Source organism: Eucalyptus grandis, chromosome 8 (assembly GCF_016545825.1).
Source record: "Eucalyptus grandis isolate ANBG69807.140 chromosome 8, ASM1654582v1, whole genome shotgun sequence".
Lineage (NCBI taxonomy): Eukaryota > Viridiplantae > Streptophyta > Magnoliopsida > Myrtales > Myrtaceae > Eucalyptus > Eucalyptus grandis.
This window is the reverse complement of record NC_052619.1, coordinates 65,788,346-65,803,267: the sequence shown is the minus strand read 5'-3', so window position 1 is coordinate 65,803,267 and position 14,922 is coordinate 65,788,346. Positions and strand designations below refer to the sequence as shown.

The 14,922-nt window shown below is 40.7% G+C and overlaps 2 protein-coding genes across 2 annotated transcripts; both read right to left on the bottom strand.

Moving 5' to 3' along the window:
- LOC104415644 (bidirectional sugar transporter N3-like) lies at positions 1 to 2,876 on the bottom strand. Its single transcript, XM_039298845.1, has 6 exons — positions 2,688 to 2,876; positions 1,788 to 1,824; positions 1,461 to 1,671; positions 998 to 1,159; positions 771 to 890; positions 1 to 541 (listed from the first exon to the last, which is right to left on the bottom strand). Exons 1-6 carry the CDS (start codon positions 2,719 to 2,721, stop codon positions 239 to 241), a joined length of 867 nt encoding a protein of 288 aa, XP_039154779.1. The 5' UTR covers positions 2,722 to 2,876; the 3' UTR covers positions 1 to 238.
- A 2,900-nt stretch (positions 2,877 to 5,776) lies between these two features.
- LOC120287450 (bidirectional sugar transporter SWEET15-like) lies at positions 5,777 to 7,896 on the bottom strand (the record flags this gene model as incomplete). The annotated part of the gene is made up of 4 exons (XM_039300253.1): positions 5,777 to 6,225; positions 7,003 to 7,122; positions 7,232 to 7,393; positions 7,690 to 7,896. Coding segments are annotated over 4 exons (783 nt in total), but the record flags the coding sequence as incomplete, so codon positions are not given.
- Between the last annotated feature and the right edge of the window lie 7,026 nt (positions 7,897 to 14,922).

The following is a 14,922-nucleotide window of genomic DNA, read 5'->3' as shown; positions in this document are numbered from 1 at the left end:
GCATCATCGAATGTAGTAGTAATTAACTTGTTCATTAATCAGAAAATGGAATAATGAATACACTTCTAAGAGATTGTCAGAACACTTTCTTGTTCATACAATTGTACACCAACCGAACATGGATAGAGAGAGATATCGATAGAGCAAGTAGGATCATCATGGAGAGGAGGATAGACCGACACAACCTTCACATTCTTAATTAAAGCCCCGCTCGATGGTAAGTTGGGCTTGAGCCAACTTAACTTGGCTGATCAGACCCCGGGTCATTGCCGGAAACTACCACTTCCACGGCACCCTCCGGCAGTTGTGATGGCTGTGGCTGTTGCTCATCCGCTCGGGCTTCACCGCCATTGATGGGGGGCGGGATTCCAACGGTGACGGGGTGGACTACAGAGGCTCTTCCTGAGGGGGGGTGAACGACGTGTTGCGGGAGCTTCTCGTCCATGATCTCGTCCTTGATGATGATGACCCCTTTGTTTCTGTAGTATCCGTACAAGACCATCTGAGACAGTCCCAAGACAAAGCCCACGATGTTCGGTATCTGCATGTCCAGGTCAAGAATATTCTTTAAGTTCCGCCAAAACTTATGTTAAAACTTGACAAAACATTTTAGTCTGCCCCAATGCAGCTGAACCCAAAATTAATGCTGAACAAATATTTGGACCTACATTACGCCAATGCACATTACGACAGAACATACACTTCAAATACAAATTAAAGTGATCCTTCACGATCGTCAATTTAATTTTTCGAAAATGGGAATCCCTTACCATAATGCACCAGTCCTTTTGGAAGAAACCGTAGCCGAACCACATGACGGCGCTCAATGTTAGAAAGAACGAAAGAGAGAAGGGCATGAACTCCACGCTCTTCGTTCGCACAACTCGTGCCTAAGAAGACCAGAATAGGGGAAAAAAAGCAAGAAGATTAAAATGCGTTCTCCGTGGTTAGATATGAATATTTGGAAAAAGAAATATTGGATTTTTTAAGTGCGCACCACAATGCCTAATGGCGCTGCAAAGACGCTCACGGAAATCGTCGTGCAAATCCATCCAAACACCGTGGTGCGTGCATCATCGTTTGGAATGAAGTGCATTATGAGAATTAGGAGAGAGAACAATCCCACGTTCATCAGAGCAAAGAGCTTGATTGTGGAGCTCTGCAATAATCAAAATCATTAAGTTAGATAGAACAAACATAGGGTAGTTAGAGATATAGGGGAAAAACAGAGCTTTTAGATGGCAAGGATGGAGAGCGCAAAACACATTCGGTTAACCCAATCAGTCGTAAACTACCACTAGGATTTATTGTGTTCTTAAAATTTTCATTTCTTTTTTTGTCGAATGTATTTTCTTTCATTTTATAGATCATGTGAATTGCCAAAGAAAGTTTCCTAGCAAGCCCTTTGGTTCATTGTGATTGGAATATGAGCTTTGCATCGTCTAATGATCAATACGTACCCTGGCAGCTCTCAGCGCATAAGCAATGTAGATGGCGATGTACACCATCTCTATGACGCATCCGAATGAGTTAATGGTGATGAGAAGGAAGGAGTGTCCTTTGAGGAATGCGTAGTAAAGCCAGAGCATGGAGCTAAATAGAGCGACCAAATACGGTATTGATTGGAAACCCTCGGTCGATTTCTCCTTGTAGATTCGGTAAAATGTCGGCCTGCAACAGGAGAAAAAAAAAAAAAATCAGTAGCTATTGTATTGGGATCAAATAAAATAATACTATCTTCATCCTAGTGAAAGAAAAGAACTTCAAAGAAAAAGATGATTACTTACACCGGAGCAAAGAAGACGAAGAGCGAGACAATGTTTCCTATCATCGATTGCAAAAGAAAAACACAAACATTAGATTATTTTGTGCAAGCACGGCGCAAATGAAAATACTCTTTTTGCTAGGGTTAAAATTAAAGAAGAAGAAAAACAACCTCAGTCATTTACCAATTTAAGTACTAAGCACATACGGCATGGTTGAACAGAATTCGAACTAAATCATGTTACATGTTGTTGTATAACCTTTGTATACACACGATATAGCCAAAAGATGAAAGAATGAATTCCCACGAAATGCAAACCGACTTGAGACAATATAAATCCCACGTTAGTTGCAACAACTTGAAGACGGACCTATAAGTTGACCACAGACGCTAGCGTACCGGCTTCAGCATTTAAAGCTAATTCTAAAAGTGTGCTAGAGTGAAAACAAAAATCATTGGAGGAAATGGCCAAAAGGGTTGTGAAAAAGTCAGCAAAAGTCAAAGAGACTGAAAAGGTTGCTGGAAGTTTGATTTCGAGCGGGGTTTGTATCATCAAAAGAGAGAAAAACTCCATGTGAAGAGTGGTGTCAAGATTAGTGCAAGGGGAAAATTTTCTCATTTTCTTTGTGATTTTTGTTGTTGCTTAACGTGTGTTTTGCAATTGATAGAAAGAGAAAGAGTAAGGTTTTGGAAGAAAGAGTTGCCAAACGAAAAGAAGAAGAAAAGAAGAGAATGGCCTGCTGTTAATCATGCTAAAGATACTAAATACGAACGATTCATCAAGCGGAAAAAATAAATGCATGTAGACCATATGAAGATGGATGGGATGAAAGGAAATGGCGCAAGCAAGCAGCACTATTGCGAAGAAGAAGAAGCAAATGGAAATGAGGGGCGAACAGCTTCTGGTTTCTTCCTTCTTTACCTAGGATACCAAAAATGAAGATCAAGAAGTCCATTTTCCACCTCCGACCGTGAGAAATCCTCTCCTCTCTCCAAGGCAAAGACCAAGAAAAGAAAGCAGGGTCTGGAGAGAAACCCTGGCTCGCTCTCTCCCCCTTCCCTCTCCTCCGACTCTTTCACTAACTTTCGATGAAAATCATGCAAGGGATGGCTCGGCTTTATATACACACACACACAATGTTGCATCCCACTAGACGCAGGAGAAAAATGGGGGTTATTGATGCGCGCCAGAGAGAGAAAGGGAGAGAGAGAGAGAATGCATATTAAATTCATAGTGCTCGCATCACAAGTGGAGGACTAGTAGGCAGCGTAGCACAAAATCATTCTCTCCTCAGCAGCACCAGCCCCTCCTTCCCTCCTCCTCCTCGTCGCCCCCACGTGCCTCCCTCCTCGCGTGCCCGTACAGACTCCTCCGCCACAATGTCGGCGTCGAAAGTCGTGCGGACGCGACCGGCCATACCTCCCCTCAATTATATTTCGATTTCCTCCGGCGCGTGGCGGAGGCCCTCTGGGGCGGCGGGGGCGGCGGCACGCGCCCCGGGCGAGAGTGGTGATCGGTGCGCGAAGCATTGTTACGTTACTCCCCACCGCAAAGCCGTCCCCCGCGTAATGCTTCGTTCACGTGACTTCTCCGAATTTTACATTTTCGTTCCTTGCTGACTCCCCCCCGCACTCAAAAACCCCGAACCATTACCGCTCCCCCTCGCTCTCTCTCTAGTATTATTGTTTTTTTAATGGGTGGTTGTTTGTCTCGTAGCGCTCTTCTTTTGCCATGCAACATTCATTCACCCTCGTGGTTTCTCCTTCTTTTACCATATCGTGCGGTTGCTTGGCGTATGCATCACGTTGACAAAATGAGGATTTTCACAAAAGCGGTGGTTTCGCGAAACGTGATCTGATGCGCTTGCTTATTGTGTCCTCCTATCAAATCGTGTGAAGCTTCAATATAGTTCCGGATGCGACAAACGCGAAAACCTCGGCATTTTCGCGGAATTCCCAAACCGAGTGTCACCCCCAAAAGTAGTCCGGTTTCAATGTGGTTTTTCGGCGATGGAAAAGTTGGTGAGCTGTGAAGTGATCGATGATGAACATTCAATCAGAACATGGTACAATGTTGGGGTGGATCCAGAAAGAGCAGAAGATGGAACACCTGGCAATCGTTTTGTGATTTGATGTAGTTTGCCCCAAAACCATAATTGATATCGAGTGAGTTCCGGCACACAAATGTGTAAATGTAAGCCAATCCCTTGAAGGCTTTCAATCATAGGAAAACCTAGAATAGGTGGCCTTGTTCATCCTATCGCCATGATTGGCAAAGAGAAGAGGAGAATCCATTTAGCTATTTAAGGATGGCATCTTTCTTTATGTTGCCCGATAGAGAATGCATGTCCATGTCAATACTAAAAGACTAGGTCGACATAATAAAATGTAACGATGTTGTGTGTTAGTCGCGTAGAAAAATTGATGTCTTTAGTATAATAATATAACCCCACGAGTCTAGTAATATATATAAAATCACAAGACTTAGGTACAGTTTATTTTACAAATAATGTCCTTTTTAAAAATATTTTGCAGTCTATCAGGTGTCCTTGTAGAAGGTGCAGCACTTTTCAGGGTAGAGGATGCAAGCGACATCCTAAAGTCGAGCATGTGCTCACTGATTCGCATCCCTGAATCGAATCCAGCATGTTGATTCCTTAAATTTCCCCGCAAGTACCCCACCTTTACAGGCTTTTTTTTTCTTTTAGTCGAAAGCTTTACAGGTTTAAAAAGCAACAAAATCGTGTAATGGTTACCTCCCGTGACACATAGGGCTGGCCTTTTAAAATCATTCAGATCTCATTTCGTGCGTGGCACATAATGCCTTATTGGGCATGTTTATCGTGAATCTGATGGGGGGTTTAAGGGAACTATTCCAGGTCTTGATGGGTCGGCGGGTGTCGGGTTCGGAGGCGAAGGTGGTGGGGCTGGTTTCTCGGGTTTCGGGTCGAAGCGCGAATTGGATGATGGAGTGAGAGTCATCGCTGAGGGTAAGTAGTTTCAGATTCTGGTATCTTGGTTTCTCAAAGCGTGTAAAGTTATCTTTTTGCTGGAATATAATTCATATGCTGAAGTGCCGTACGCAGCGTTCGCTGATTGCATTAGTCATCGTTATATATGACGTTGAATTATTCCTATCAGAGCTATCCCGGTTTCATGGTTTAGCATTTCGGTGGGAATTGTAAGTTAGGCTGAGTCTTGGAACTTTTAGTTATTAGATAAATTACATGCTGGGTTTGATTGGGATTAGATTGGACACCTTTCCGATTCCAAATCAATGATTTGGAGGTGTTTCCCAGTGATGTGGGATTCTATGTCCAGCACTTACTTGACACTACAAAAGAAACCGATTTAAGACCGGTTTGAATGCTTGAAATTAACAATTTTGTAAAGCTGTGTAAGATTTGTACGTGATCTTAATTTAAATGAAAAGATTGTGGCGGCATTGGCGAGATGGTCATGACTCAGATGCCGGGAGTCGAAGGAGGCGTTTCTTGATTTTGCAGCGAAACGAGAGAAACTATGGGAGAACAATTAGTATGTCTTCAAATTATCGAAGTGTGGAAGGTTCCCAATCTTATCTTGGTTTTCTTTTTTCGCAATAGACCCCGGCAGTGGTGAAAATAGTGTGCTCTTCATTCATAGAGTTTGAACCCGGTGGTGCCAATATAATTGGAGTTATATCAGATACACCAAATCGACTTTGGCTCTTTTAAGGCATCTACTTTTTTTTTTTTTTGGTATAGCACTCTAATTTAGCAGTTTTGAGAATAAGCAAATCGAGATTGAAGTTGGATATGGTTGAATGGCTTGGTTAAACCAAACCCAAATCGATAAACCAACAGACTAAATTTTGGGTTTAGTTCACATTGATCTATACAAGTGAGTTTAGGCAATTAGGCAATTCAACATGAGCATCATCGAATTTACTAGTAATTAACTTATTCATTAATTAGAAAATGGAATAATGAATACACTTCTGAGAGATTGTCGGAGGACTTTCTCGTTCACACAATTGTACATCAACTGAACAAAAGAGACAGATAGAGAGAGATATCGATAGGGCAAATAGGATCATCATGGAGAGGAGGATAGATCGACGCTAATTTGAGCCTTCACATTCTTAATTAAAGCCCCGCTCGATGGTAAGTTGGGCCTGAGCCAACTTAACTTGGCTGATCAGACCCCAGGTCATCGCCAGAAACTACCACTTCCACGGCACCCTCCGGCAGTTGTGATGGCTGTGGCTGTTGCTCATTCGCTCGGGCTTCACCGCGGTCGATGGGGGGCGAGATTTCACGGGTGACAGGGCGGACTTCGGAGACTCCTCCTGGCGGGGGGTGAACGACGGTGGTGGCGACATGTTGTGGGAGCTTCTCGTCCATGACCTCATTGTTTCTGTAGTATCCGTACACGACCATCTGAGACAGTCCCAAGACAAAGCCCACGATGTTCGGTATCTGCGTGTCAAGGTCAAGAATATTCTCTAAGTTCGGCCGAAACTTACGTTAAAACTTGTCAAAACATTTCTGTCTAACCCAAGGCTTAGTATCGGTATAATCGACGACGTGCATTCGCATTCATCACATAATCTTCATCCGTAACAGTTATAAAGATATTGGATTTATGTGTTTACATCGATTAACCATTCGAGAATCTAAAATTTCACACCAATTTTTTTTTTCCCAAAGTCATGTACTTAAGTTTTGTTAAATATTCTCACCTCGGTCCATTTTTCAAATATAAAGTTTTCGATCCTCCAATAATCATAATCATTAATAATGTGTCCTACTTGGTCGATATTATTTAACCTTTTTTTTTTTTCCAAAAATAGATATTATGAACTCAATGCAAGAAATGACATAATGGTATAATATGAAGAAAAAGAAACCGAAAATTATTACCATGCTAAATAATTACGTAAATTCATCCTACCCGAACAACTTGAAGAGTAAAGTCTAATCACACAAAATGTATACAGAAGTCTATGGACATGGGACCCGCATATGCTCTTATTAGCTTTTCTTGAAAATTTAATTAGTCTTATTAGCCCATTAATGACGTGCCAACGCAACATGTTATATAGCAAATTTAGCCGAACCCAAAAGTGATGCTGAACAAATATATGGACCTACACTACCCCAATGCACATTACGACAAAACATACAGTTAAAATGCAAAGTAAAGTGATCCTTAACGATCGTTAATTTAATTTTTCGAAAATGGGGATCCCTTACCATAATGCACCAGTCCTTTTGGAAGAAACCGTAGCCGAACCACATGATGGCGCTCAAAGTTAGAAAGAACGACAGAGAGAAGGGCATGAACTCCACGCTCTTCGTTCGCACAACTCGTGCCTAAGAAGACCAGAATAGGGAAAAAAAGAAAGAGAGAAGATTAAAATGCGTTTTCCGTGGTTAGATATGAGAATTTGGGAAGTGAGAAATTGGATTTTTAAGTGCGCACCACAATGCTTAACGGCGCTGCGAAGACGCTCACGGAAATTGTCGTGCAGATCCATCCGAACACCGTGGCGCGTGCATCATTGTTCGGAATGAAATGCGTGATGAGAATTAGGAGAGAGAACAATCCCATGTTCATCAGAGCAAAGAGCTTGATCGTGGAGTTCTACAATAATCAAAATCATTAAGTCAGAACAAACACAAGATAGTTAGAGATATAGGGGAAAAAGAGAGCTTTTAGATGGCAAGGATGGATAGTGCAAAACACGTTCGGTTAACACACTCAGTCCTAAACTACTAATGGGATTTATTGTGTTCCTAAAATTTCAGTTCTTTTTTTGTCAAACGTATTTCCTTTCATTGTATAGATCACGTGAATCCCCAAAGAAAGTTTCCTAGGAAGCTTATTGGTTCATTGTGATCGAAATATGAGTGTTGCATCGTCTAATGATCAATACGTACCCTAGCAGCTCTTAGCGCATAAGCAATGTAGATGGCAATGTACACCATCTCTATGACACATCCAAAGGAGTTAATGGTGATGAGAAGGAAGGAGTGTCCTTTGAGGAATGCGTAGTAAAGCCAGAGCATGGAGCTGAATAGAGCGACCAAATATGGTATCGATTGGAATTCTTCAGTCGATTTGTTCCTGCAGATTCTGTAAAATGTCGGCCTGCAACAGGAGAAGAGAAAAAGAATCAGTAGTTATTGTATCGGGATCAAATAAAATAAGACTATCTTCATCCCGATGAAGGTAAAGAACTTCAAAAAAAAAAAAATGATTACTTACACTGGAGCCAAGAAGACGAAGAACGAGACAATGTTTCCTATCATCGATTGCAGAAGAAAAGCACAAACGTTAGATTATTCCGTGCAAGCGCGGTGCAGATGAAAATGCTCTTTTTGATAGGGTTAAAATTAAAGAAGAAGAAAAGCAACATTAGTCATTTACTAATCTAAGTGCGAAGCACATACGGCATGGTTGAACAGAACTCGAACTAAATCATGTTGCATGTCGTTGTATAACCTTTGTATACATATGATATAGCCAAAAGATGAAAAGAATGAATTCCCACGAAATGCACATCGACTTAAGACAATATAAATCCCACGTTAGTTGCAACAACTTGAAGACGGACCCATAAGTTTACGATGGACACTAGCGTATTGGCTTCAGCATTTAAAGCTAATTCTAAAAGTGCGCTAGAGTGAAAACAAAAATCGTCGGAGGAAATGGCCAAAAGGGTTGTGAAAAAGTTGGCAAAAGTCCAAAAGACTGAAAAGGTTGCTGGAAGTTTGATTTCGAGCGGGGTTTGTATCATCAAAAGAGAGAAAAACTCCATGTGAAGAGTGGTGTCAAGATTAGTGCACCGGGAAAAAATTTCTCATTTTCTTTGTGATTTTGGTTGTTGCTTCACGTGTGTTTTGCAAATGATAGAAAGAGAAAGAATGAGGTTTTGGAAGGGAGAGTTGCCAAACGAAAAGAAGAAGAAAAGAAGAGAATGACCTGCTAACCATCATCCTAAAGATACTAATACGAACGATTCATCAAGCGGAAAAAAATAAACGCATGTAGACCATATGAAGATGGATGGGATGAAAGGAAATGGCGCAAGCAAGCAGCATTATTGCGAAGAAGAAGAAGCACATGGAGATGAAGGGCGAAGAGCTTCTGGTTTCTTCCTTCTTTACCTAGGATACCAAAAGCGAAGATCCAGAGATGGTAGTGAGCAAGGAAGTCCATTTTCCACCTCCGACCGTGAGATATCCTCTCTTCTCTCCAAGGCAAAGACCAAGAAAAGAAAGCAGGGTTTGGAGAGAAACCCTGGCTCTCTCTCTCTTTCTCTCTCTCTCTCTCTCCCTCCCTCTCCTCCGAGACTCTCTCTAACTTTCGATGAAAACCATCCGAGGGATGGCTCGGCTTTATACACACACACAATATTGCATCCCACTAGGCATAGGAGAAAAATGGGGTTGCCGTGTGTGCGTGTATGCGCGCTACAGAGAGAGAGAGAGAGAGAGAGAGAGAGAGAGAGAGAATATGCGTATTGAATTCATAGTGCTCGCATGACAAGTGGAGGACTAGTAGGTAGCGTACCACAAAATCATTCTCTCCGCAGCAGCACCAGGCTCCAGCCCCTCCTTCCCTCCTCCTCCTCCTCGTCGCCCCACGTGCCTCCCTCCTCGCGTGCCCGTACAGCTCCTTGGCCACGAATGTCGGGGTCGAAAGTCGTGCGGACGCGACCGGCCGTACCTCCCCTCAATTATATTTCGATTTCCCCCGCCGCGAGGCGGAGGCCCTCTGGGGCGGCGCGGGGGCGGCGCCACGCGCCCCCGGGCGAGAGTGGTGATCGGTGCGCGAAGCATTGTTACGTTACTCCCCCACCGCAAAGCTGTCCTCCGCGTAATGCAGCTGATGCTTCGTTCACGTGACCTCTCCGAAAATTACACTTTGGTTCCGCGATTTTTTCATTGTCTTTTAGCCGTTTTCTTTCTCCTCCCCCCCGCATTCAAAAACCCCGAACCAACACTGCTTGCTGACTCCCCCCCGCACTCAAAAACCCCGAGCCAAACACGCCTTGCTGGCTCGGCCCTAATTTAGCCCTCCCCCCTTCTCTCTCTAGTATTATTGTTTTATAATGGTAATTGTTTGTCTCGTAGCGCTCTTCTTTGCGCGCCCTTCATGTGGAAGAGCTCTAGAGGTTTCGTGCGTGTGCGTTCATGGCATCTCCCCGCTTTGGCTTTTTCGTTCTTGAAGCCTCGTGCACATGCGCCTTGCGGTTGCGTGAGGCATGATAGGACGAGAAGGGTGATGACCATGTACAGAACAAAATGATGGGTTCTTTTTGCGCATTTATGTTTCTTGGTTGGGCGATGAATGAGGTTGTTGGGGCTCGCGTGCATGGATTGTTGGAACTCGGGAAGTGGTTTCGGGATTTGCCAGGTGGTGGAGGAGGGTCGAGATAAGATATTTTCACATGCAACATTCATTAACCCCTGTGGTTTCTCCTTCTTTTACCATATCGTGCGGTTGTTTGGCGTACGCATCGCGTTGACAACAAGAGGATTTTCACAAACGCGGTGGTTTCGCGAAACGTGAGCTGATGCGCTTGCTTATTGTGTCCTCCTACCAAATCGTGTGAAGCTTCAATATAGTTCCGGACGCGAGGACACGAAAACCTCGGCACTTTCACGGAATTTCCGAACCGAGTGTCACCCCAAAAGTAGTCCGGTTTCAATGCGGTTTTCGGCGATGGAAAAGTTGGTGAGCTGTGAAGTGATTGATCATATGGTACGATACTATTATTGCATTCGACTAGTGAATATGGACTAAAAGTTTTCAAGTTCTAGCTTCCCTAATTACGGTGGCTTTTGCTGTGTAAATGGCAAGATGATAGCATGACTTCTGATGGATGCGAACTTCCATTATTGTTTGCAAATAATGTGTGAAAGGGACTCTAGGAAACTTAGGTTACGTGTCGAATGGGAGGCCCCATGAAGGGTGACGTTTTACTAACGAAAACTATTAAATTTCAATGATTAAACATTCAATCAGAACATGGTGCAATGTTGGGATGGATCCGGAACAAGCAGAAGATCGAACACTTGGCAATCGTTTTGTGATTTGATGTAGTTTGCCCCAAAACCATAACTGATATCGAGTGAGTTCAAGCGCACAAATGTGTAAATGTAACCCAATCCCTTGAAGGCTTTCAATCATAGGAAACCTAGAATAAGTGGCCTTGCTCATCATATTGCGATGATTGGCAAGGAGAGAGGGAAATCCCATTTAGCTGTTTAAGGGTGATAACTTTCTTGACATTGCCCAATGGAGAACGCATGTCTATATCAATACTAATATAAAGTCATCATAAAATGTAACAACGTTGTGCTAATAACGTGTAGAAAAATCAATGTCTTTAATATAATAATACAACCTCTCGAGTCTAGTAAGAGATATAAAATCACAAAACTTAGGTGTAGTTTATTTTACAAATAATGTGCTTTTTAAAAATATTTTGCAATCTACCAGGTGTCCCTGTAGAAGGTACAACACTTTTCAGGGTAGAGGATGCAAGGTACATCCCAAAGTCGAGCATATGCTCGCTGATTCTGAACTTTTGAAAGTCGGAACTTATCGTATGTCTTCCTCCGAAACGCATCCTGAATCGAATCCAGCCACGTTGATTCCTTAAATTTCCCCGCATGTGCCCCACCTTTACAGGTTTTTATTTTTCTTTTGGTCGAAAGCTTTACAGGTATAAAAACAACAAAATCATGTAATGGTTACCTCCCATGACACGTAGGGCTGGCAATTCATATTCTTGTGTTATGTGTCCGTGTCAACCACTCGTGTCCTTCCCTGTCAATAATAAAAAATCTTCAATTTACTTTCAAAGTGTCATGTTATGTCGGTTTTGAGTTAAGCCGCATCACACCAAATTCCAATTTCTCATTGATAAATTTATGTTGCATCTAAGTCGTTTTCTCATGCTATGTCAGGAATTATCACCTCTAATTTTATGTGCCGGCGAAGTTTCACCGGACCTTTGTACTTTGCTAATTATTGATGATGACTAGGAATGCACTTGTTTAGGAAATCAATGAGTGTATGTTAAGTTATTTTGGCGATATTACAAAAGCTACATGATAATCTCACGGGGTAATGGAAGGAGGGGGAAATGGCAAAATTTCTGCTTAAATTAGGGAGAGATGTTGACAGTAAGGAAGGGCCCCTTTTGCGTCACCAGACCCTGCAAAAATCAATGAGGGAGATGGAGTGATTATCGGGATTGCGTACGAGAAGGGAGATATGATCAAGCCATTCCAAATTATTCAGATCTCATGTCTTGCGTGGCACATAATGCTTTATTGGGCATGTTTATCGTGAATCTGATGGGGGGTTTAAGGGAACTATTCTAGGTATAATTCTTCATCGATCCCTTGACTCAATCTGGTCTGGAGAATCCTTAAAGGACTCTCTCTCTCATCAACTGATGAAGACGCGTAGGGCTGGTCACTGATTTCATACCGATTGATATGGAAAACGTGAAGCTCCTCTTCTTCGGGTTTTGCTTTTTTTTTTTTTGTTGGAAAAACTTAGATTATCCCACGCATAAGAAATGTGAAATTTTTGAATATTTCAATGGATTCTTATGAAAAGATACATGAACCGGAGAATTAAAACAAATACAATAATATATGAATAACCTTGAGAGACAATGAGAATCAAAGAAAATATCCTAATTATCTTTAATATACATCAAAGAAATATCTAAGTTATCTCTAATATCTCCTCAACTCAAGTTGGAGAAAGCAATTGGAGTTTTAAGAATATATCCAATAAAAGAAGAAAACACCTACTAGTTCGCCGAAAAAATGACGTGGCCATTGTAAGGGCGAGCACCACTCAAGTCAGTTTTGAGCGATTCCCGTATGAACCGGTCCGGTTCCTAATTCCTAAAATTGGAATCAATGTGGTTTTGGGATGGAATCAAACTGAACCAAGACTATTGAATACCTCCACTTATTTCTTCTTTTTTATCCAACAACATTGAATATGTTATAATAAACCATAAAGTGTGTGTATATATATAATCCCACTTGTTGTAAGAAATGGACTCAATTCGATGTAAGAAGGGCAAGATAAAATGAAATTTAGAATTTATGAGAGATTTTGGGATTGTTGAATTGTCCACATTAAACAATGAATTTTATATATTCTTTCTATACATAAGCTCTCCCTTTATTTAAAAATTTAAGATTTTGGTTAAACTTTCTAACGTGATATTAGAGCCAATTGTTATTCCTTTCTTGTGAGCCGCTCATAATCTAGCTTGCACATAAGATTGAATATTGAGATTTTTTATATCGCTTGACAACAAGCTTTATCTGCTCTTTATACAGTTGATTTCCCTTCACTTAATAGTTTAAGTTTTTTTATTGGACTTTTTAACATGGTACCAGAATCAAGGGATATCCACCCGTTAATCAAATTCAACGCACTACTCCTAATCCCACTTGCATGTAGGTCTTAACAATTGATCTTATATGCTTTTGATATGCAGTTGGTCTCCCTCCACTTAATAGTTTAAACTATTAGGTCAGATTTTATAATTTGGTATCGGAGTCAAGCGATATTCCTTTCACGTGTGTGTTCACCCCGTTAATCAAATTTCATGTGCTGCTCATAACCTAGCTTGCATGTGAGATGGTGTGTCAAAATATCTTACATCATTTGATAGCGGGTCTTATATACTCTTTATTGTTGTCTCACTCCATCTAGTTACTTAAGCATTTGGGTTGAACTTTTTTGACATGGTATTATAGGCAAGTGCTATCCCTTTCACATTGTGTGTCCACCCCATTAATCATATTCCATGTACCACTTCTAGTTAGGCTTGCATGTGAGAGATGTTGAAATATCTTACATTGCTTGATAACAAGTTTTATATGCTTTTTATAAACACGTTGTTTCCCTCCAACTAATGACTTCATATTTTTTGTTTAACTTTCTAACAGGGATACTATGATTTTTCCTAATTAAGATTTGCAAAAAGTGTCAATTTTATCCTTTTTAACAATGAAATGTCATGATAAATTCATAAGTTATCACAAACAAAAACATTATACAAAGAAATTTTCTGCAAAAATTCAATCTAGCCGAAGGTCAATTTAGATTTTCTTTGCAACGTCAAGAAAATACGAGCGAATAAATGTCCTCTTTCTAAGATTATTTCTTGAAAAACCGCCTTTAATTGTTTTTTACTATACCTTGTTTTTGCTCTGCCGGGCCTTCTTTTCAACCCTCTTTTTAAAAAAAAGTTATTTCTGCTCAATATAAACTTCACGTTCACTTAAATAAGCTATTAAAAACAACTTGCATGTGTTAAAAACGTGCATCACAGCATGTTTTGTTAGCTTAGAAGGATGATGTGTACATATATTTAAATTAGTAAATAGGGATAAAATAGGGATATTTATCAAAAAATTCTTAAATCTATTATACGTATTTTAATTCAATCACAAACATTTTAATTTCACCAATTTAATTTTAAATATTTTGATAATTTACTAATGTAGTTATTCGACTAATTTTTAATAAAAATTATTTAAGTAAACACCAACCGTCCTAAGTGAAATGAACAATTTTTGCAATTTTTTTTATATAAAATTTCATTTTTTTCTTTTTCTTTGTGTCTTTTATTTATTTATTTATTGTGGGTTGGCGAGGGTTGCCAACTAACCCTTTTTTTTTTTTTTGGTGGCACTAGCCTAATGAGGTTACGATGGATCGAGGTGGCATCCTACAAAGCTATTCCAAAAGCTAGAGTAGTGAATTTTTTCAATCCCAACAGAATCTATCGATATGGAGTTCCTCACAAAATCATCACGAGATAATATGCCAAACCTGGATAGTGTCATGATGGACAGAGTTTGTCAACAATTCAAGATCACTCATTGCCTACCCTTAGGAGACCTAAGACGAACGGAGATGACACATTCATGATGACCAATGAGGCTATAGACCGGCAAAGGAAATTAAAAAAAGTAAAAATTCAAAAATTCAAAAAACTTTAGGGGAAAAAAAAATACTTTTCCACGTTAGTGTTGACCAACATGCCACATCGAATGGCTAGTGTCCATTTGAGCTGTTTTTAGCCAAAATTGACAAATCTCAAATTATGTAAGACA

Coding starts and splice junctions, on each gene's coding strand:
- LOC104415644 (XM_039298845.1), bottom strand. CDS start 2,721: ATGGACTTCTTGATCTTCATTTTTGGTATCCTAG. Junction 1,672..1,787: donor TTCGTCTTCTTTGCTCCGGT/GTAAGTAATCAT, acceptor CTCCTGTTGCAG/GCCGACATTTTACCGAATCT. Junction 542..770: donor AAAAGGACTGGTGCATTATG/GTAAGGGATTCC, acceptor CTGGACATGCAG/ATACCGAACATCGTGGGCTT.